The sequence below is a fragment of the Labeo rohita genome, chromosome 8 (assembly GCF_022985175.1).
Source record: "Labeo rohita strain BAU-BD-2019 chromosome 8, IGBB_LRoh.1.0, whole genome shotgun sequence".
Taxonomy (NCBI): Eukaryota; Metazoa; Chordata; class Actinopteri; order Cypriniformes; family Cyprinidae; genus Labeo; species Labeo rohita.
This window is the reverse complement of record NC_066876.1, coordinates 23,590,837-23,612,437: the sequence shown is the minus strand read 5'-3', so window position 1 is coordinate 23,612,437 and position 21,601 is coordinate 23,590,837. Positions and strand designations below refer to the sequence as shown.

The window sequence follows — 21,601 nt, the reverse complement described above, 5'->3', positions numbered from 1 at the left end:
AGTTTGCTTGACTTTTATTTGTCTTTTTATTTGTCTCTTTCTCTGTATGTTTTTGCATTTCTAACCCTCATTTTTCACACATCAGGTCCAAACCCATGTGAGCACGGTGGCTCGTGTAAGAACACAGAGGGCTCGTTCACCTGTAACTGTGCTCCGGGTTACACCGGTCCGCGCTGTGAGCAGGACATCAACGAATGTGGCTCCAACCCCTGCCAGAATGACGCCACCTGCTTGGACCAGATTGGAGATTACACCTGCATCTGTATGCCAGGTACTAACACACACACTCGCACACTAATCAGGTCCATGATGACACGTTCTTGGCTCCATGTCCTCATATTCATCTGTTGACTCTGTGTGTGTGTGTGTGTGTGTGTGTGTGTGTGTTTTCAACCATAGGCTTTGAGGGCTTGCACTGTGAGATCGACATTAATGAGTGTGCCAGCTCGCCTTGTCTCAATAACGGTAGATGTCTAGACCAGGTCAGCCGGTTTGTCTGCGAATGTCCTCAAGGTGAGTAGTTTTTGGCTCAAATAACCCATGATTTCCAACACAATGTATGAAGGCCCCCATATATAAGAATTACAAGAGATTTTCTCTGGTATTTCTGCTGTAATTATGAGCTGCCTTTTTTTAGTAACTGAAACTAGGAGTGTTAATATAGTTTATTAACCATGATTCATTTTGTGATCATAGAAGTTTCAAGAACTGCATGTTCTTCAATAAAAACAATAGCTGAGTGGGAAAAATAATAAAAGAAATAATATGACATCAGTTTATGTAATGATAGCATGTTTGTTTTTGCTAATCAGATAATCTGATAATCAGTTGGATTATTTATTTGAATATATTTTTAAAGTATTTACACTCCCAAATATTAAGGAGCACAACTATTTGGCTGTTGAAAAATCAGCTTTGCCATTACAGGAATAAATTACATTTTAAAATATGTGACCCTGGACCCCAAAACCAGTCTTAAGTAGCATGGGTATATTTGTAGCAATAGCCAATAATACATTGTATTATTGATCGATTTTTCTTTTATGCCAAAAATCATTAGGATATTAAGAAAAGATCATGTTCCATAAAGATATTTTGTAAATTTCCTACCATAAATATATCAAAACTTAACTTAATTTTTGATTAGTAATATGTATTACTGAGTACTTTATTTGGACAACTTTAAAGGCCATTTTCTCAATTTTTAGATTTTTTTGCACCCTCAGATTCCAGATTTTCAAATAGTTGTATCTTGGCCAAATATTGTCCTATCCTATCAAACCATACATGAATGTAAAGCTTATTTATTCAGCTTTACTCAGATGAATACATCTTAATTTCAAAAACTTGACCCTTATGACTGGTTTTATGGTCCAGGGTCACATATATTAAAATAGAAAACTGTTGTTATACAATATTACTATTTTTACAGTATTTTTGATCAAATAAACGCAGCCTTGGTGAACGTAAGTGTGCACAGTCTTTCAAAAGCATTAAAAATATTACAATCACCAACCATTTGATTGATAGTGTGTATTACTTTAATTATTAATACTATTCTAGATTCTAGATTGTATAAATTACAGCAGTCCTGCAAATCATAAAATAAGTATTAACAGTAACATGAACCTTTCGTATTATGGTAAACTTAATAGCGTTGAATTGCAACTTTTCTCAAATTTGTTACAAAGCCAACAGTTCACCAAATCTCAGATTAAATGGACAGTCATTTCATTGCTGCAAATAGTTGTATGGGTTAACAGCCTTAAAGGAGAAGTCCACTTCCAAAACAACAATTTACAAATAATTTACTCACCCCCTTGTCATGCAAGATGTTCATGTCTTTCTGTCTTCAGTCGTGAAGAAATTATGGTTTTTGAGGAAAACATTTCAGGATTTTTCTCCATACAATGGACTTCATTGGTCCTCCGAATTTGAACTTCCAAAATGTAGTTTAAATGCAGCTTCAAAGGGCTCTAAACGTGGGTCTTATCTCGCAAAACGATCTGTCTTTTTTTTTTTTTTTCGAAAAATAAAAATGTATACTTTTTAAGCACAAAAGCTTGTGTGGCATAGGCTCTGGGGTGCGCTTCCGTGACGCGTCCAAGTTCATCGTCTGTGTACTCCAGAAAAAAGTAGAGTATGGCGAAAAACATCTCATTTTCTCCTACAACTTCAGAATCATCTGACATCGCTGTACCTTTTTGTTTGTAAACAGCATTTGACTTACTTCCTTAGTCTTTGCGCATTCGCTTTATAAACACTGGGTCTGTAGTTTACATTTACATTTACATTTATTCATTTAGCAGACGCTTTTATCCAAAGCGACTTACAGGTGGGGAATACATCAAGCGATTTGTCCTAAAGAGGCAAAACGACTTAGGAAGTGCTCATAATACCATATAACAGGCATTGTTCAGATAAGTACAGCTAGAAAGGGAAAAGAGTAGAATAAAGGATTTTTTTTTTTTTTGTTTTTTTGTTTAAGTCAAATAGTGTCGAAATAGTGTAGTTCTGCGTGACCTTTCAACATGATCCAATAGTACGTAGTGTCGTGGATGCACATCCCAGAGCCTGTGCTACACAAGCTTTTGTGCTTAAAAAGTGAACAAAATTTTATTTTCCTTTGAAGCTGCATTTAAACTACATTTTTGGAAGTTCAAAATCGGGGCACCAGTGAAGTCCATTATATGGAGAAAAATCTTGAAATGCTTTCCTCAGAAACCAGAATTTCTTCACGACTGAAAACGGAAAGACATGAACATCTTGGACGATAAGGCGGTGAATTTTTGGTAAATTGTTGTTCTGAAAGTGGAGTTCTCCTTTAATATGTACTGTGTTAGAAACTGTTTGCAGTCATGATACTGAATGTGTGTTTTGACCACAGGTTTCACTGGGGAAATGTGTCAAGTTGACATCGACGAGTGTGCCAGCACGCCTTGCCATAACGGGGCTAAGTGTCTCGACCGTCCGAACGGCTATGAGTGTGAATGTGCTGAAGGTAAACTGTGACCAAAAACAGAGGGTTGGATAAAAGCACTAACAAAAGAAATTTCAGCATAATTAAATGCATGAGTGTTTTTCATTGCAAGTTATTAGTAAATGTTCTCAGTTCTCAGAGAACTGACCTTAGTGTACTAATTCCTCGTCTGCTGGTCTCTGTAGGTTTCACAGGGGCATTGTGTACAGACAACATTAACGACTGTGAACCCGAACCCTGTCACCATGGCGAGTGTATAGACGGAATAGCTACCTTCACATGCAAGTGTTACCCAGGTTACATGGGGCCCATATGCAGCGAGCAGATACGCGAGTGCTTGAGTGACCCCTGCCAAAACAGGGGGCGCTGTGTTGACATGGTTAACATGTACCAATGCAACTGCCAGCCAGGCACATCAGGTGCGTCTCACACTTGACCTTTACATCTCACAGGCTCTTCTCACCTTTGCAACATTTAATAAAGTGGAATTATGATAACAGCAGGTTTCTTGCAGCAGAATAGTGTTAATTTAGCTTATCATGATTGTTATCCACCATTTAGAATTAGATTGTCTGCATGATCTCAATTTTTAATTGGTTTGCACTGTCCAATAAACTAAACAAAGCTCGCTACACTCCCCTGCTGGACACTTCCTCTTACTACACAGTCGTGGAAAAAAAAATCTGCGCTTCCATTGACTATTTTGGTGATTTGTCTTTATTATAGGAGTGAATTGTGAGATCAACTATGATGAGTGTGCTAGTAATCCCTGCCAGCACGGAATCTGTGAGGATGGAATTAACGAGTACAAATGTGTCTGCAAACCTGGATACACAGGTTTGTTCAAGCACATGCAGATACATAAATACACACACATATATACAGTTGAGGTCAAAATTCTCCATGCACCTTGCAGAATCTGCAAAATGTTAATTATTTTACCAAAATAAGAGGGTTCATGCAAAATGCATGTTATTTTTGATGTAGTACTGACCTGAATAAGGTACTTCAAAGAAATTACATTTACACATAGTCCACAAGAGAAAATAATAGTTGAATTTATAAAAATGACCCTGTTCAAAAGTTTACATATGGTTGATTCTTAATACTGTGTTGTTACCTGAACGATCAACAGCTGTGTTTTTTGTTGTTTTTTTTTAGTGATAGTTATTTATGTAGTACTAACCTGTATAAGAAGACACTTGATTCTTAATATTGTGATTCTTAATACTTAATATTGTGAATGATCCACTATTGTTTTGTTTGTTTAGTGATAGTTGTTCATAAATCCCTTGTTTGTCCTAAACAGTTAAACTGTCTGCTGTTATCCAGAAAAAGGTCATCACAAATTCTTTGGTTTTTCAGCATATTTGTGTATTTGAACCCTTTCCAACAATAACTGTATGATTTTGATATCCATCTTTTCACACTGAGGACAACTGAAGGACTCTTATGCAACTATTACAAAAGGTTCAAATGCTTACTGATGCTCCAGAAGGAATAAAAGATTTTAAAGCATTAAGTGTGAAAACTTTTCACCAGAAGGAAGATGTGTAATATTTTCCAAAAATGGGCCTAAATATCTTTTTTTTTTTTTTTTTTCATTTAGTACTGCCCATCAGAAGTTACAGAAGATGCTTACATGTTTCCCAAAAGACATAATAAAAGACATAAAAGACAAAATATGTTAAATTTACCCTGATCTTCAAATTCAAAAAGTTTTCACCCCCTTAATGCATTATGTTTCCTTCTGAAGCATCAGTGAGCATCTGTAACAGTTAGATATGAGTCCCTTAATTGTCCTCAATGTGAAAAGATGGATCTCAAAATCATACAGTCATTGTTGGAAAGGGTTCAAATACAAAAAATGCTGAAAAACCAAAGAATTTGCAGGACCTGAAGGATTTTTCTGAAGAAATGTTTAGGACAAACAAAGGACTGGTGAACAACTATCACTAAAAAAAAAACCCTTGTAGTTATAGGTAAAAACGTATAATTATAGCTTTGGATCATTCAGGTAACAACACAGTATTAAGGATCAAGCGCATGTAAGCTTTTGAACGGGGTCATTTTTATAAATTAAACTATTATTTTGTCTTTTGGACTATATGTAAATGTCTTTTATGTGAAATATCTTACTCAGGTCAGTACTAAATAAAAAATAACATGCATTTTGTATGATCATTCTTATTTTGGTAAAATAATTAACATTTTGCAGATTCTGCAAGGTCTATGTAAACTTTTGACCTCAACTGTATTTATGCACTGCTTTTATAAATCATTCGATTATATCAGTCTAATTATTCATTAATCACACTTTCTTTCTACTCAGGGGAGCGATGCTCCGAGGAGATAAATGAGTGCAGTTCGAACCCGTGTCTGAGTGGAGGGACGTGCGTGGACAAAGTGAACGGGTTTCAGTGTTTGTGTCCACTTGGGACTCATGGTCCTCTGTGCCACTCAGGTGCAGACCACTGCAGCCCCATGCCTTGCAAGCATGGAGAGTGCATTGAGCAGCAGGATGGGTAGGAACAGCTTTTATCTTAAAGAGCAAACCTGCAAACTCATTCTGTCAAAGTGACCGATACTGATAGTTGATTCTGTCAACTTCCATTTTCTGTTATATTCTGTAAAGAGATCCATAAGCATTATTTGATTCTGTATAAGCACTATATAATTCATAACATAGCAAATTGCATTCTTAAAATTGCTGGAAGAGGCACTATAACCTGCCTTTGTATAAACCATCTGTTTCTATGGCCAGGTGTTTTTTTTATGTCAACTATTCTGCTTTCTGTGTAGGTATGTTTGTGCATGTGAGCCAGGCTGGGAAGGTAAGAACTGTGAGCGAGAGAAGAACGAGTGTCAGTCCAACCCGTGCCACAATGGTGGGATCTGTAAAGACCATCATAATGGCTACACCTGCGTGTGTGCCCGTGGTTTTGCAGGTAAAGGCGTTTAATCCATTAGCCTTTTTTTAAAAAGAGTAATGATGTTTAATTCAGTTCCCAACTCCCTGATTTGCCCTTTCAGGTTTCAACTGTGAGATAAACATTAATGAATGCGAGTCAAACCCCTGTTTAAATCAGGGAACCTGTGTGGATGGAGTCAACAGCTACAGCTGCCACTGCACTCTGCCTTACAAAGGTGACAAACGCATTTACAGTTTACAGTTTTTAAAATGATTTTAATTACAGAATCCAGATTATTATTGTCATAATTCAAATATTTTCAGTTAAGAATAATATTATAGTTATTTACTGTTCAAAAGTTTGGGGTCGTAAGATATTTTAACATTTCTGAGACAGTAAAAACAGTAATATTGTGAAATATTATTGCCATTTAAAATACCTGTTATCTATATGAATGCATTTTAAAATATAATTTATTATATATAATTTATAAATATAATCTGTGGTGGCAAATCAGAATTTTCAGCAGTCATTACTCCAGTCTTCAGTGTCAAAATGATCTTTCAAAAATCTTTTTAATATAAAAATTTGCTGCTGAAGAAACATTTTTTATCAATGTTGAAAATCTGTGCATTTTTATCAGTGTTGAAAATTGTGCCGCTAGTTGTACTTAATGCATTTAATAATTAAATAATTAAGTTAATAATGTTAATATTAATAATCAACACATTCTTAGGATTATTTTAGCAATAGGACATTTTATTTTTAATTTACACTCTAAATTTCATCCACAATTGACTGTACTGCTCGGTTCATAGGGAGACGATGTGAGGAAAAGTTAGTCCCCTGTGACTCTCAGCCCTGTCAGAGACGAGGGGTCTGTCAGCCATCCCTGGATTACACCAGCTACACCTGCCTGTGCCACAGCGGATGGGAAGGTAAGTGCCTTGAGTCTGTGTGTGGGTGTTTTTTTTTTAATTCCCCAAGAGTGTTTTTGATGTTGAGAGAACCACATAAGTGACCTCGGACCAAAAAAGCAGTCATATGGGTGAATTTTTTGAAATTGAGATTTATACGTCATCCGAATTGATGTATTGTTTGCTAGGACAATATTTAGCTATGATACAATTATTTGAAAATCTGGAATTTTGACGGTGCAAAAAAATCTAAATATTAAGAAAATGGCCTTTAAAGTTGTCCAAATGAAGTTCTTAGCAATGCATATTACTAAACAACAATTAAGTTTTGATATATTTGTGGTAGGAAATTTTCTAAATATCTTCATGGAACTTGATCTTTACTTAATATCCTAATAATTTTTGGCACAAAAGGAAATCAATAATTTTGACCCATACATGGTATTGTTGGCTATTGCTACAAATATACCCGTGCTACTTACGACTGGTTTTGTGGTCCAGGGTCACATATAACAGCTTTTTCTTATTTGCATGACATTCCCAGTAGTAGATTTAATTTATGAAATCCATCCAAAACATTTCAAGAGTGTCTGTCTGATATGTTTGTTTAGGAGCCCAGTGCACAGAGGATGTAGACGAGTGCAAGAAGAACCCGTGTCAGAATGGAGCTCATTGTCGGAACACAGTGGGCAGCTACCGATGCGAGTGTCAGCCTGGATACACTGGGGTCAACTGCCAGACCAACATCGATGACTGCAGCTCCAGTATGTGTTATGAAAGAAAAACAGTAAACACATACTTGTGTTAAGGGGATAGTTTACCTCAAAATGAAAATTCTGTCATTAATTACTCACAATCATGTTGTTCCAAACCTGTAAGACCTTCGTTAATCCTTGGAACACGAATAAATTTGATGAAATCCGAGAGCTTTCTGACCCTGCATAGACTGCAAAACGTCCAACATTTTTAAGGCCAAGAAAGGTGGTGAAGACATCCTTAAAGTAATCAGTGGTTCAACCTTAATTTTATGAAGTTGCATGACTACTTTTTGTTCCCAAAGAAAACAAAAATAACGACTGTATTCAATAATTTCTTCTCTTACGTCTTTGGCTGGCGTTGCTGTCTATGCAGGGTCAGAAAGCTCTCAGATTTCATCAAAAATATCTTAATTTGTGTTCTGAAGATGAACAAAGGTCTTATGGGTTTGGAACAACATGAGTGTGAGTAATTAATGACAGAATTTAAATTTTTTGGTGATCGAACACTTTAAATCATCCTCTGTTTGAGAGAGAGAGAGTAGTGTGCAGAGATTAACAAATTACTTTGCTCGACACATTTAACTTTGACAGCCCTAAAAATTTATTTTTGTAAAATAAATAAATAAATAAATAAACAATTCTTGTCACTCATCTGTGGCCCTCTAGGGGTGTTTGGACACCAGTTTGAAAACCCAGTCTTTTTAATTTTTGCTCTCTTCTCCAGATCCATGTCGTAATGGTGGTACGTGTGTTGACAAAGTGGGCCGGTTCTTGTGCGAGTGCAGAGATGGTTTCTACGGCGAGCGCTGTGAGCAGGAGATGGACGAGTGCGCTAGCAATCCCTGCTGGAATGGAGGTCGCTGCACTGACTACGTGAACAGCTACACGTGCCAGTGTCCACCTGGCTATGATGGCATCAACTGCGAACGTGATATCCCAGATTGTACTGAGACGTAAGTTTTCCATATAAATTACACAGATATTGTTTTATTTCATGTGTCATATATATGTTTATTCATTCTCTCTCTCTTTTTTATTCCATAGCTCTTGTCTCAACAATGGAACGTGTGTGGATGGAATTAACCGTTTTACCTGCCGCTGTCGGCATGGATTTTCTGGTCAATTCTGCCAGTTTGAACTGAATGAGTGTGACTCTCACCCTTGTAAAAATGGTGGCACCTGCATAGACGGCCTGGGGACCTTCCACTGCACCTGCCCACTGATGTATAATGGAAAAACCTGCGAGGTAAATACTGTCCATTCAGTCTTAGAGACACGGTCTCATGTTGAGCAAAGACTGCTTATTGATTTAAAGGGATAGTTTAACCAAAAATGAAAATTCTGTCATTAATTACTCACCCTAATGTCACTCCAAAACTGTAAGACCTTTGTTCATCTTCAGAACACAATTTTTTGATAAAATCCAAAAGCTTTCTGACCCTGCACAGACAGCAACATAACTACCACGTTCAAGGCCCAGAAAAGTAGTCCATGTTAAATGGATTTATAAAGCTACACGCACAGAAGAAAAGAAATAATTGTATGCTAAAGTATTCTCGTAGCTTCATAAAATTGTTGAACCACTGATGTTACATGGACTATTTTAACAATGTCCTTCCTACCTTTCTGGGCTGTAAACGTGGTAGTTGCTTTGCTGTCTATGCAGGGTCAGAAAGCTCTCAGATTTTATCAAAAATATCTTAATTTGTGTTCCAAAGAACAAAGGTCTTGCGGGTTTGGAACGGCATGAGGGTGAGTAATAACGGAATTTTCATTTTTGGGTGAATCTCTTTAAGCCTACATTTTGGACAATCTGCTAATTAATTGCCATTAAAACAAATAACAAATACGTAGATATTCAGTTGGAGTAATGAAGTGATTCTTTTCCTGTGTTGAAATTTGGTTGTTAGCAAGTGATTGTTCAGCAATAAAATTGTTTGCTTAATTTCTCTGATTCTCTGTTTCATTTTACAGTCAATGGTGAATGTGTGCAGTAAAATCAAGTGTCAAAATGGAGGTACGTGCGTCCAGAAGGAGATGGATTGGAGATGCAGCTGTCAGCATGGCTGGACAGGCCTGTACTGTGACATCCCCAATATGTCCTGCCAAGCTGTTGCCAAAAACAAGGGTGAGACATTGGGCAGACTGACTGATTTTACTGTAACTGTTTTGAAATGCAGCAAAATGTACTATAGATTAAGCTGTAAATTTGGTTGAATTATTAATGTAACTTGATTTACTCCAGGTGTGGCGGTGGACATGGTGTGTAAGCACGCAGGGCGGTGTATCGACAAAGACAACACACACCAGTGTATGTGCCAGAGAGGTTATATGGGCAGTTACTGTGAGCAAGAGGTGGATGAATGTCTCTCCAACCCCTGTAGAAATGGAGGGACATGTATGGACTACCAGGGTGGATATGACTGCAAGGTAAAAAAAAAAAAAAAAAAGCATTAAAGATCTAATCAATCCCAAATTTGTAAACAGTCGGCAAAGGCATCTTTTGTCTTCTAATATTTAAACCTCTCGCTTTCTCTATAAGTGTAAAGCAGGTTATCAGGGTGTGAACTGTGAATATGATGTTGACGAGTGCCAGTCGAATCCCTGCCATAATGGAGGAACCTGCATTGATTTGATCAACCGCTTCTCCTGTGCATGTCCTCCTGGCACCAAAGGTATAACTGATTCTTAATGCGGTATGTTTAATGATCAGATGTTATGCTGTTATGTAAATGTCCCTTGACCACTCTTCTCTGTTGTGCAGGTTTGCAGTGTGAGGTGGACGTGAATGAATGTGCCCCAGAATTCGGCGCTCACTGTAAGAATGGCGGCCAGTGTGTGGACGGCTTGGGCCGGTACACTTGCTCCTGCCCTCCTGGTTTCACCGGAGAGCATTGTGAGGGAGATGTGAATGAATGTCTTTCTGGACCTTGCCATCCAACCGGCAGCATTGACTGTGTACCGCTCACCAATAACTATCAGTGCCGCTGTCGTCTCGGTTATACTGGTGAGGTCTTATTTTAGAATCACAGATTATCATACTTGCTATTTTGGTTCAAATTAATGGTTATTGTTTTCTTATGCACTTTTGTTCTCTCTGTTCCCCTGCAGGACAACATTGTGAGTTAATGGTGGATCTATGCCAATCCAAGCCATGCCACAACAACGGCAGATGTGCCATGAACACGAGTTCATTACATGGATACACCTGTAACTGCCAACCCGTGAGTGTGGTGTTAGTGTTTATGTGTGTGTACACAACCATTCAAAAGTTTGGTTTTTTAAGGTTTTTAGGTATGTTTTTCGATTAAACATGCAGTAAAAACAGTTAAATTTAGTTAACTGTTATTTATTGTGAAGGCAAAGCAGAAATTTCAGCATCATTACTCCAGTCTTCAGTGTCAAATGGACCTTCAGAAATCATTCTAATATTCTGATTTGATGCTTAACAAACATTTTATATTATCAATGTTGAAAAAGTTTAAAAAACAGCATTTATTTGAAATAGAGATCTTACTGATCCCAAACTTTAGAATGGTAGTGTGTATGTGTGCATGTGCAAGCAATTCAATTCTTGCTGTACTGTGAAGCAATCCCTAATTTTGTTAAATACATAAAGCCTTTATTGAATATTTACTAACTGCTATCTGAGAGGTGGAAGGTAATTGTAAGGAGAAGTTCACTTCCAGAACAATTTACAGATAATTTACTCACCTCCTTGTCACCCATGATGTTCATGTCTTTGTTTCATCAGTTGTAAAGAAATTATGTTTTTTGAGGAAAACATTTTAGGATTTCTCTCCATATATTGGACTTCTATGCTGCCCCAAATTTGAACTTCCAAAATGCAGTTTAAATGCAGCTTCAAGCCGAGGAAGAAGGGTCTTATCTAGCGAAATGATCGGTTATTTTCTAAAAAAAAACAAAAAAAACCAGACAATTTATTTACTTTTTAACCTCAAATGGTCATCTTCTCTAGCTCTGTGTGATCTGTGTATTCAGACTGAAGACAGTTAGGGTATGTCGAAAAACTCCCATCTCATTTTCTCCTCCCATTTAAAAATCATCGTACTTGTACCCTACCCTAACTGTATTGACCCGGAATACACAGAGTTCACGCAGAGCTAGACAAGATGAGCATTTGAAGTAAAAAAAAAAAAAAAAAGTATAGAAATTGTACATTTTTATTTTTTAGAAAATGACCGATCGTTTTACTAGATAAGACCTCTCTTCCTCGGATAGGATCGTTTAGAGCCCTTTTAAGCTGCATTGAAACTGCGTTTTGGAAGTTTAAAATGTTTTCCTCAAAACGTAACGTAATTTCTTTATGGCTGAAGAAAGAAAGACATGAACATCTTGGATGACAAGGGGGTGAGTAAATTATCCGTAAATCTTTGTTCTGGAAGTGGACTTCTCCTATAATAACTAATATGCCGCTTCCTGTGCTTTCCAACACTTCTCTTACAACCTTTAACAGCTGCGTTAGCTTTATTCTGTTTTGCTTTGAGTGAAAATGTTTCCTTTTCTCAAAGCTGCTTGTTTCTCTCTTTGTTCTCATGCTTGCACTAAAGACTGAAGCTGCATAAATCAGGTATGAAGTGAAACTCTGATTCTCTCTTAACTTGTCTTTTACTCTTCTTTCACTCTCTGCTGCTTTCTTACTAGCCCCTAATCATTTTGTGAAAGTGCCATGATTTTCTTTATTTTTGTCATCTAATGCCCTCTGTGTGGCTCTTTCAGGGTTACACTGGCTTCAACTGCGGTGATTTTGAGATCTTCTCCTGTGCCAGTTTGCTCTGTCAAAATGGCGGACAGTGTGTGGAGATTAAAGGTCGCCCACAGTGCCGCTGCCAAATTGGTTTTACCGGACCACACTGCGAGAGCACCACAAACCGCTGCATGTGTCTAAATGGTGGCACCTGTGTGACGGATAAGTCCAACAAGTTCAGCTGCCAGTGTCTACCTGGCTTCACCGGACCAACCTGTCAAAGTTTAGTTTCCTGCCCGTATTTGGAGTGCGAACAGCGTGCAGGAGACAAAGTATGTGACCCACAATGTAAGAACCCAGAATGCGACTGGGATGGAGGCGACTGTACGCTGTTCTGGGACAAGCCCTGGAAGAACTGCACAGCTTCCGTACCCTGCTGGGACTTATTCCATAATGGCCGCTGTGACCCAGAGTGCGACAATGCAGGCTGCCTCTTTGACAGCTTTGAATGCCACAAAGGTTCATCGACGGGCCCAAGCATGTGCAAGTACGTGTCCCACTATATTTCTCACACTTTAGAGCTGATCTTCTTTAAAAAACTTGTAAAAATAATGCTTCCATGTCATTCAAGATGTTCATGTCTGCCTTTCATCAATCGAAAAGAAACTAAAGGTTTTGAGGAAAACATTCCAGGATTTTTCTCCATATAGTGGACTTCAGTGGGGACTAGCGGGTTGAAGGTTCACATTGCAGTTTCAATTCAAAGGGCTCTACACAATCCCAGCTGAGGAATAAGGGTTTTATTTAGCAAAATGATCGATCATTTTCTAAAATAAATAAAAATGTATCTACTTTTTAATCACAAATGCTTGTCTAGCACTAGCTCTGCGATGCAAGTCTACGAATTACATAATCACGTTGTATATATATATATATATATATATATATATATATATATATATATATATATATATATATATATATATATATATATATATATATATATATATATTCTTTTTTTGGGAAATAACCAATCGTTTCGCTAGATAAGGCCCTTATTCTTCAGCTGGGATCATGCAAAGCCCTTTGAAGCATTAAAACTGCAATTCAGCCAGCACCATTGAAACCTTCAGCACGCTAATCCCCATTGAAATCCACTATGTGGAGAAAAAACCTGGAACCTTAATTTCTTTTCAACTGAAGAAAGAAAGATATGAACATTTTGGATACCATGGGGGTGAATAAATTATCAGGAATTTTTAATTTTGTAAACGAATCCTTAAAAATATACCCCAAATATATATTTACATTACATTTCCATTTGATATATAATAACAAATATTTATTAACCTCATTTCTCCTTAGATATGACAGATACTGTGCAGATCATTACGCCAATGGTCATTGTAACCAGGGCTGCAACACAGAATCATGTGGCTGGGATGGTCTGGACTGTGCCACAGATACTCCTCCCAAGCTGGCTGAAGGTACACTAGTGGTCGTGGTGCTGCTGCAGCCCGAGGAGTTTTTGGGTGACCTCAAAGGTTTCCTGCGCTCTTTGGGGACACTCCTGCGCACCAACCTGCGACTTAAGCTGGATGAGCAAAAGAGACCTATGGTGTACCCATACTATGGAAGTGAGGAAAATGAATTTAAAAACAATATTGCCAGTATGAAGCAACGAGGAAAACGAGAGCTGGAGAAGGAGGTTATTGGGTATGTTCCTCACCCAAAAATGATCATTTTGTTATTTACCTTTATGTTTTTGTTTGTATAAAATAACATGGTTTTGGATATCTCCTTGGTTTAGATCAAAGGTTCACCTGGAGATTGACAATCGACAGTGTTCTCAGCACTCAGACGAATGCATTTCCAGTGCAGACCAGGCTGCAGCCTTCATAGCCGCCGAGTCACTGATATCAGCGCTGCCATACCCCGTCTACTCTGTGGCCAGTAAGTGAACTAGCAAAACTGGATCATAGCAAATGAAACTGTGTCTTTTCATAAACTTTAACTATGCTCTTCCACCTCAGGCGATCCAAATCCAGATCCCCCCGTGCAGGTTTTTCTGTACCTGGTTGCTGTGGCTGCAGCTATCATTATGTTGATTTTGGTGCTGGGTGTGTTGGCTGCCAAGCGCAAACGCAAGCATGGGACTTTGTGGCTTCCTGATGGCTTCCTGGCAAAGAAAGACAGCAAGCGGAGGGAGCCAGTGGGACAGGATGATTTTGGCATGAAGTAAGTGTCCATCTGATCTCCACAATGATCTTAGGATATTTGCTGCCTTCATGTTGCCGTGGGAAGATCCTGATTAATAAGTTGAAATGATGTGACAGTGTGCATTCAGCGAATTATTATTTAAAGTGTATCTCTTGTTTTTTAGCACTTATGTGATAAAATGAATGTATGATGCTTCAAAAGCAACAGGCTGAATATTTGTTAAACACTTCTGTTAACCTGTTGATTTCGGGTGGCATCTAAAGTCAGTCCTTTTTTTCCCCTATCGTCCACTTTCTTTCAGGAGCATGCAGAAGCCACAGGATGGAGGGTTGATGGATGGCAGTTCTACCCATCACTGGTCTGAGGAGGATCTAACTAAAAAACCAAGGGTAAGAGATGGTACCTCCACAGCCCTGAAGATGACAGATCCCTTTGTTTATGATCAATCTGAATGGACCCCTCCAACCTCACAGATGGAAGATAAGCCATTGCTTCCTGTTGGAGTGGATGGAGGAGTGGACAGGAGAGAGTGGACCCTGCAGCATCACAAAGCCGCTGACATCACTCTCACTCCCCCTCAGGCGGACATAGACATGGACAGCCTGGATGTCAATGTTAAAGGACCAGGTTAATAGATTGAGATTCTTTCTTCCAGTCTGAGTAGATGAGGAAAGAAGATTTTTAGCCTGCCTTAATCCATATTCTCTTTCATGCTTATAGATGGTTTCACTCCTCTCATGCTGGCATCTCTACGAAATGGCAGCAGCCCCGATTGTGGCAGCATGCTGGGAGATGAGGAGGAGGAAAGTGGCGCTGACGAGCCTGGTACAAACGTCATAACCGACTTAATTGGCCAGGGTGCGTCGCTTAATGCCCAGACAGATCGCACGGGAGAGACTGCCCTCCACCTCGCTGCACGATACGCCCGAGCTGATGCCGCAAAGAGACTGCTGGATGCTGGGGCTGATGCCAACGCTCATGATAACATGGGCCGCACTCCTCTACATGCGGCCGTGGCAGCAGACGCCCAAGGAGTCTTCCAGGTGAGGGCATGTGCTTCCACTCATATGCCTGCTAAGCCAATATAACTTTATAATATGTGACCCTGGACCACAAAACCAGTGATAAGGGTCCATTTTTTGAAATTTGCGTTTATGCATCATCTGAAAAGCTGAATAAATAAGCTTTCCATTCATGTATGTTTGTAAGATGCAGCTATTTGAAAATCTGTAATCTGAGGGTGCAAAAAAATCAAAATATAGAGAAAATGGCCTTTAAAGTTGTCCAAATTAAGTTCTTAGCAATGCATATTACTAATCAAAAATTACTTTTTAATATATTTATGGTAGGAAATTTACAAAATATCTTTATGGAACATAACTTAATAACCTAAAGATTTTTGGCATAAAAGAAAAATTGATCATTTGTACCCATACAATGTATTGTTGGCTATTGTTACAAATATACCTGTGATACTTACGACTGGTTTTGTGGTCTAGGGTCACATATAATGTTCATATCAGGGTCAGAAATTAACTTTTCCATTAAAAGGCAATATTTTAATTTCCAGGGGCATTTTTTACATTTGTGAGGGCAATTTTTTGCAAAAACTCCCGTTACAATCACCGAAGCTATGAAATGAATCTTTAATTTACATCGTATCTACGGTGTGTTGCTTATGATGAGGGAATTTGCGAGCATGCGCACTCAACAACAGCTTCAGCTTTTTTAGTGCTGACTAATCTAAGCACCTCTGATTGGCCAATGCATTTATAAATTGATTGGTTATAAGGCTAAACGCTCATCTGCTGCAGTGTTAGTGAATTTGAATGTAATTCCGCGAATTGACACTTTTCATTCATTTTCATGTTTCATTTTAATCACAACAGCCGTAATACATTGTTTAATTGTGCTGGGGCTTTTTTGCCCCTTTGTCTTGAATTTATGGGGCATTTTAGTTCATTTTCAGGACATTTTTGCCACAAGCCCTCGTTAATTTCCAACCCTGGTTCATATATATCATATTATGTGACCCTGGACCACAAAACCAGTCGATTAAGATTTATACATCATCCGAAAGCTGAATAAATTTTCCATTGATTTATGATTTGTAAGGATAGGACAGTATTTGGTTGAGATACAACTATTTGAAAATCTGGAATCTGAGGGTGCAAAGAAACCAAAATATTGAGAAATTTTTGACATAAAAGAAAAATCAATAATTTTGACCCACGCAATGTATTTGCTATTGCTGCAAATATACCCGTGCTACTTATGACTGCTTTGTTAGTTTTAGATGGGTACTCCTGGTTATTTCCTGAATATCTTTTCTACAGGCAGTTCTCATGCACTGTGGAAAAATGTTCGTGTTTGTGTATATATATGTATTCTGAATTTTTATGTGCACATACCAATTATTACTTGTTTCTGAACTCCAGATTCTCATCCGTAACCGTGCTACGGATCTTGATGCCCGTATGAATGACGGCACCACACCACTCATCCTGGCAGCCAGACTGGCAGTGGAGGGCATGGTGGAGGAGCTTGTGCACTGCCACGCAGATGTCAATGCTGTGGATGACCACGGTAAGATGAAAACCCGTATGAACATACATCAAAGTAAAGAACCTTAATAAATAAATTCTAGGAATAAAAAGGACACCTTGTTTAATCTCAATGCACTTATCTCATCCTCAGGCAAGTCAGCTTTGCATTGGGCCGCGGCTGTTAATAATGTAGACGCCACTCTAGTGCTATTGAAGAATGGAGCCAATCGGGACATGCAGGACAATAAGGTACCCATTCATGTCTGTTTGTTTATGTGCATGTTTAATGTTTTGTGTGTGAGCCAAACACTTAAGTTTTGTTTGTTCTGTGATGTAGGAGGAGACCCCCTTGTTCCTGGCTGCCAGGGAGGGCAGCTTTGAAGCGGCCCAAGTCCTCCTAGATCATTATTCAAATCGTGATATCACCGATCATCTAGACCGCCTGCCTCGTGATACTGCACAAGAAAGAATGCATCACGACATTGTGCGTCTTCTAGACCAGTACAACCTGGTGCACAGCCCACACTCCGGGCCTAACCACGTGGGCAACGGCGGAGGACACTCCTCCATGGTTTGTGGGACAAATGGCACAGGATTCATGATCGGCATGCGCCCAGGTCCGCAGGGCAAAAAGAACCGCCGAGCAGGAGGAAAAGCAAACGCTGTTGCAGCCGGAACAGCCAAGGATCTTAAAGAAATGAAGGCGAAGAGGCGGAAGAAGCCGGCCGGAGGAGAGGTCCCGAATGTGGTGGCGGTGGCCGGAGGCAGCGGAAATGTCACCAAAGCAGCTGGTGGCCTCTCAGAGAGCTCAGTCACAATGTCACCCGTGGATTCCCTGGAGTCTCCACACTCGTATGCCGGAGAGGCAGTTGCCACCTCCAGCACGGCGAGTTCGCCTCCGCTGCTTAGCAGCCCCTCCGTGAGGCCCATGCTGCCTCCTGTGAGCCACATGTTGGGCCAGCAGCAAAGCTGGGTGGGTCTGGCCAAACACGGCTACAATGGCCACATGTTTGGCCTCATGCAGCCCCACCAGATGAACGCGGGCCACACCAGCATGCAGCAGCAGCACCACAGCCCCGGCATGCTCACCCCGATGAACGTCACCATGACACGTGAACAGCTACCGCCCATTGTCACCTTCCAAATGATGGCGGCTGGCAACGGGCAGAGCCTCCTCAAGCAGGCGCAACAAAGCCAGATGCAGGCGCAGGGGCAAAATCAGGCGCAAAGTCAGCACCTGCACTGTAATCAGAGTATGATGTTCCCCATGCCTGATGTGGCAATGCAGCACGGGTTGTCGCATACCCTTTCGCACCCCCACGGTCACAACCACGCACTCCCTCACGGGCTGCCTGAGAGCCAAGCACGGCAAGTTGCGTCCTACCAGCCACGCCAGAGCCCCGTGGATAAATATCCTACACCACCTTCTCAGCACAGCTACGCCACCGCCGGCTCAGAGGGAACCACCCCTGGTCATCCCGCACACAATCCCAGCGAGCACCCCTACCTCACTCCTTCCCCTGAATCGCCCGACCCCTGGTCCTCCTCGTCGCCGCACTCCAACTCAGACTGGTCCGATGTCACCACAAGTCCCACCCCTCTAGGAAACCCCCATACACTGCCTCCTTCCTGCCACACACACATTCCCGAACAAGCCCAGCTGCAGCCACCATCGCAAGCCGCGCAGCCGACTCAGTCTCAGCAGTCACAGCGCAGCAGTGTGTACGCGTAGGAACTCGGACGTTCGAGTGTTTAATTGCACGGCTGTTTTGATCTCTCTTCAGCTACCAGGGGAGTAACAGTTTATCCTTTCTCCACCCTTCATGCCTTTATTATGCTCTGCATGTTGACTTTAAAGTTTGCGTATCGTAAATTCCCATTAGCCTGAATATCGCACAGAGGCCTGGACTAAACAGAGAAACAGCTTTAACAACTCGGGAACGACCGTGTACAATCCAGGGCACTGTTACCTATGGACATTCACAGTGCCAAACTTTCTTGTTTGTGGTTACTGTCCCCAATTTGCGGAAATGTATTTCAAGTTTTAGTCAAATCTTTTACAATTGAAGGAAGTTTCTCATTTAATCTGCCAGCTTTGTTTGATCATCTTTGTTGATATTAATTAAAAGTCAGATATGCTTAGTTGGTACCAACCTTAAAGGGATAGTTCACATGAAAATGAAAATGATGGCATCATTTACTTACTCTTATGTTGTTCCAAACCAGTATGACTGACTTACTTCTGAGTTCAAAAGGAGATCTTTTTAAAAATGTCTCAGTGTTTTCTCCATACAATAAAGTTAGAGAGGTTTAAAGGGACAGTTCACCCAAAAATGAAAGTTGTCATTTACTCACCCTCATGTCATTCCAAACCTGTATGAGTTTTTTCTTGAAGAATGCTGGCAATCAAACATCCCCATCATTTTGTTCACTACTATGGAAGTCAATGGGGACCAACAACTTTCTGGTTCTTCAAAATATGTTTTGTGTTCAGCATAAAGAAACCTATACAGGTTTGGAATGACATGAGGGTGAGTAAATGATGACAAAAATTTCATTCTTGGATGTACTATTCCAGTTGACCCCATTGACTTTCATTGCAAGTAGAAAAAAACATTCTTCTTTTGGGCTGCACAGAACAGTCATACAGGTTTGAAACTACATCTGAGTTTTTTTTAATTTTTTTGATGAGCTATGCTTTTAACTGCTAATTTAATCTTTTTATATAATGGGTCAGCCTTCATGTGTTCTCATTTTTTTTTTTTTTTTTTTTTTTTTTTTTTTTTTTTAGATCAACCTGCATTTTTTTTTCTTGTAGTGATAATCTTATATGAAATTGGTACTTGTTTTGTGCGATTTGGTAGCACAAAAGTGCTACACATACATCTCATTCATTTATGTGTGGTTCAGAGCTAAACTGGTGTAAATAGTTAAATGTTACATTATGTATTTCCATGTTGTCTGTTACAGTTTATCCTCTGCCTTGCCAATGATTTAAACAGGTAAAAAGAGGCGTGTAAATATAAATGGTTCCAGTTTCTTTTGAAATGGTATGCAGTATTCAGTGGCCGCACAAACATAACAGAGGTTTGAAGAGGAATTCCAGCTGCCGTCGTCAAGCCGCATGAGCCTTTCGGAAAAGGAAATGTTTAGACGTATATTATCAGTGCCTTTTACAACACATTTGTAACCATTGTTACTATTTTATTTGTTCGTTCTGCCTTTTTTGTGTTTACTGTATATTTTTATTCTGCGCAGTTTAACTGGTTCTGAAGTTGTATCTTTTATTTACATGTCATGTATTTTCTTCATCCTAATTGCAATCAGCCTGTCTGTGCAACCGTATGAATCACTTGCTAATTTAGAAATCGTACTTTATACAATCTAAATGTGCTGTTTCACATTTTTTGAGCAAAGCTTTATAAAACTGATTAGTACAATCACATTTTTTAAATGTGTTTTGCACAATAAAGCCCCCGGGTCTCTTAAACGCCAAATAAACACTCAGTAGTATTTAGAAATGCATGCATACATTAGCCAGAGTGGTGATGAAATACTGTCGAAGGTCTTACGAACGTCCGGTATGCTGTATTTGTTCAGGTGGGTGGATCGGTGATATTGTGTATGCTCAAGGTCAATATTAAAAGAGTCTCTTTATGCAAATAGAAACCTTTATGTACTATAGGCTCCATATGGCATGTTCTTTTTGGTAACAGTTGATATCCTGTAGCACTTAAGGGCCCTTCAACAGTGTACTGAAATCGGAGGAATTTAATGGCTGTTAGTCCACCAAATAAAGATCAAAGCAAAGCTTTCGGAGCATTGTATTTTCACCCAAATGTTATGCAAAGCTATTTTTATATGTGCTGTATATAATTTTATGTTTTGGGTTTTTTATCCCTATTGTACTTTCTTCTGTTCACCAAATATATGCAGACAGTATGCTAGAATGAAGTAAATGTTTCATCTTTGGTTTTTGTAGAGTACAATTTGTGATTAAAAGAAAAAAACCTGTGTACTGGAAATAATCCCAGACAATTAATGATTAAAATAGAGATGAAACACAAATAAAGGAAACCCTTTACAAATTGATATGAATGTCTGAGTCCCTTTCTGTTGCTATCTATCTACAGTTGAGGTCAAAAGGTTGAGGTTTACATGCACTTAACGTTAATTATTTTACCAAAATAAGAGGGATCATACAAAATGCATGTTTTTTATTATTTCCTGATCTGAATAAGACATTTCACATAAAAGACGTTTACATACAGTTCACAAGAGAAAATAGTAGTAGAATTTATAAAACTAATCCTGTTCAAAAGTTTACATACACTTGATTCTTAATACTGTGTCGTTTAACTGAATGATCCACTGTTGTTTTTTGTTTAGTGATAGTTATTCATGAGTCCCCATTTAAATTTGCATGTTCACTGTTCTTCTGAAGGGCAGTACTAAATGAAAAAAAAATATGATAATCAAAATAAGAAAAATGTACACACCTTCATTTTGTTCAAAAGTTTTCACCCCCGGCTCTTAATGCATTATTTTTCCTTCTGAAGC

At 39.2% G+C, this 21,601-nt stretch overlaps 1 protein-coding gene across 2 annotated transcripts in view; it reads left to right on the top strand.

The window, feature by feature from the left end:
* Nucleotides 1–21,133, top strand: part of notch2 (notch receptor 2) — a 55,712-nt gene extending 34,579 nt beyond the window's left edge. Inside the window, exons 8-34 of one of the 2 annotated variants that reach the window (XM_051117217.1) lie at nt 86–271; nt 400–513; nt 2,888–3,001; nt 3,166–3,399; nt 3,707–3,817; nt 5,313–5,505; nt 5,783–5,928; nt 6,014–6,127; nt 6,711–6,830; nt 7,421–7,573; nt 8,292–8,520; nt 8,612–8,813; nt 9,542–9,695; nt 9,813–9,997; nt 10,110–10,242; nt 10,332–10,574; nt 10,679–10,791; nt 12,308–12,822; nt 13,641–13,991; nt 14,086–14,228; nt 14,309–14,513; nt 14,797–14,884; nt 14,969–15,122; nt 15,216–15,538; nt 16,934–17,081; nt 17,193–17,290; nt 17,379–21,133. In XM_051117217.1, the coding sequence (XP_050973174.1) occupies nt 86–271; nt 400–513; nt 2,888–3,001; nt 3,166–3,399; nt 3,707–3,817; nt 5,313–5,505; nt 5,783–5,928; nt 6,014–6,127; nt 6,711–6,830; nt 7,421–7,573; nt 8,292–8,520; nt 8,612–8,813; nt 9,542–9,695; nt 9,813–9,997; nt 10,110–10,242; nt 10,332–10,574; nt 10,679–10,791; nt 12,308–12,822; nt 13,641–13,991; nt 14,086–14,228; nt 14,309–14,513; nt 14,797–14,884; nt 14,969–15,122; nt 15,216–15,538; nt 16,934–17,081; nt 17,193–17,290; nt 17,379–18,773 (6,164 nt within the window). In that variant the 3' untranslated portion in view covers nt 18,774–21,133. Of the gene's footprint in view, nt 1–85; nt 272–399; nt 514–2,887; nt 3,002–3,165; nt 3,400–3,706; nt 3,818–5,312; nt 5,506–5,782; nt 5,929–6,013; nt 6,128–6,710; nt 6,831–7,420; nt 7,574–8,291; nt 8,521–8,611; nt 8,814–9,541; nt 9,696–9,812; nt 9,998–10,109; nt 10,243–10,331; nt 10,575–10,678; nt 10,792–12,307; nt 12,823–13,640; nt 13,992–14,085; nt 14,229–14,308; nt 14,514–14,796; nt 15,123–15,215; nt 15,539–16,933; nt 17,082–17,192; nt 17,291–17,378 lie in introns of both variants that reach the window. The other variant, XM_051117216.1, reaches the window with a different exon arrangement.
* Nucleotides 21,134–21,601: the final 468 nt, after the last annotated feature.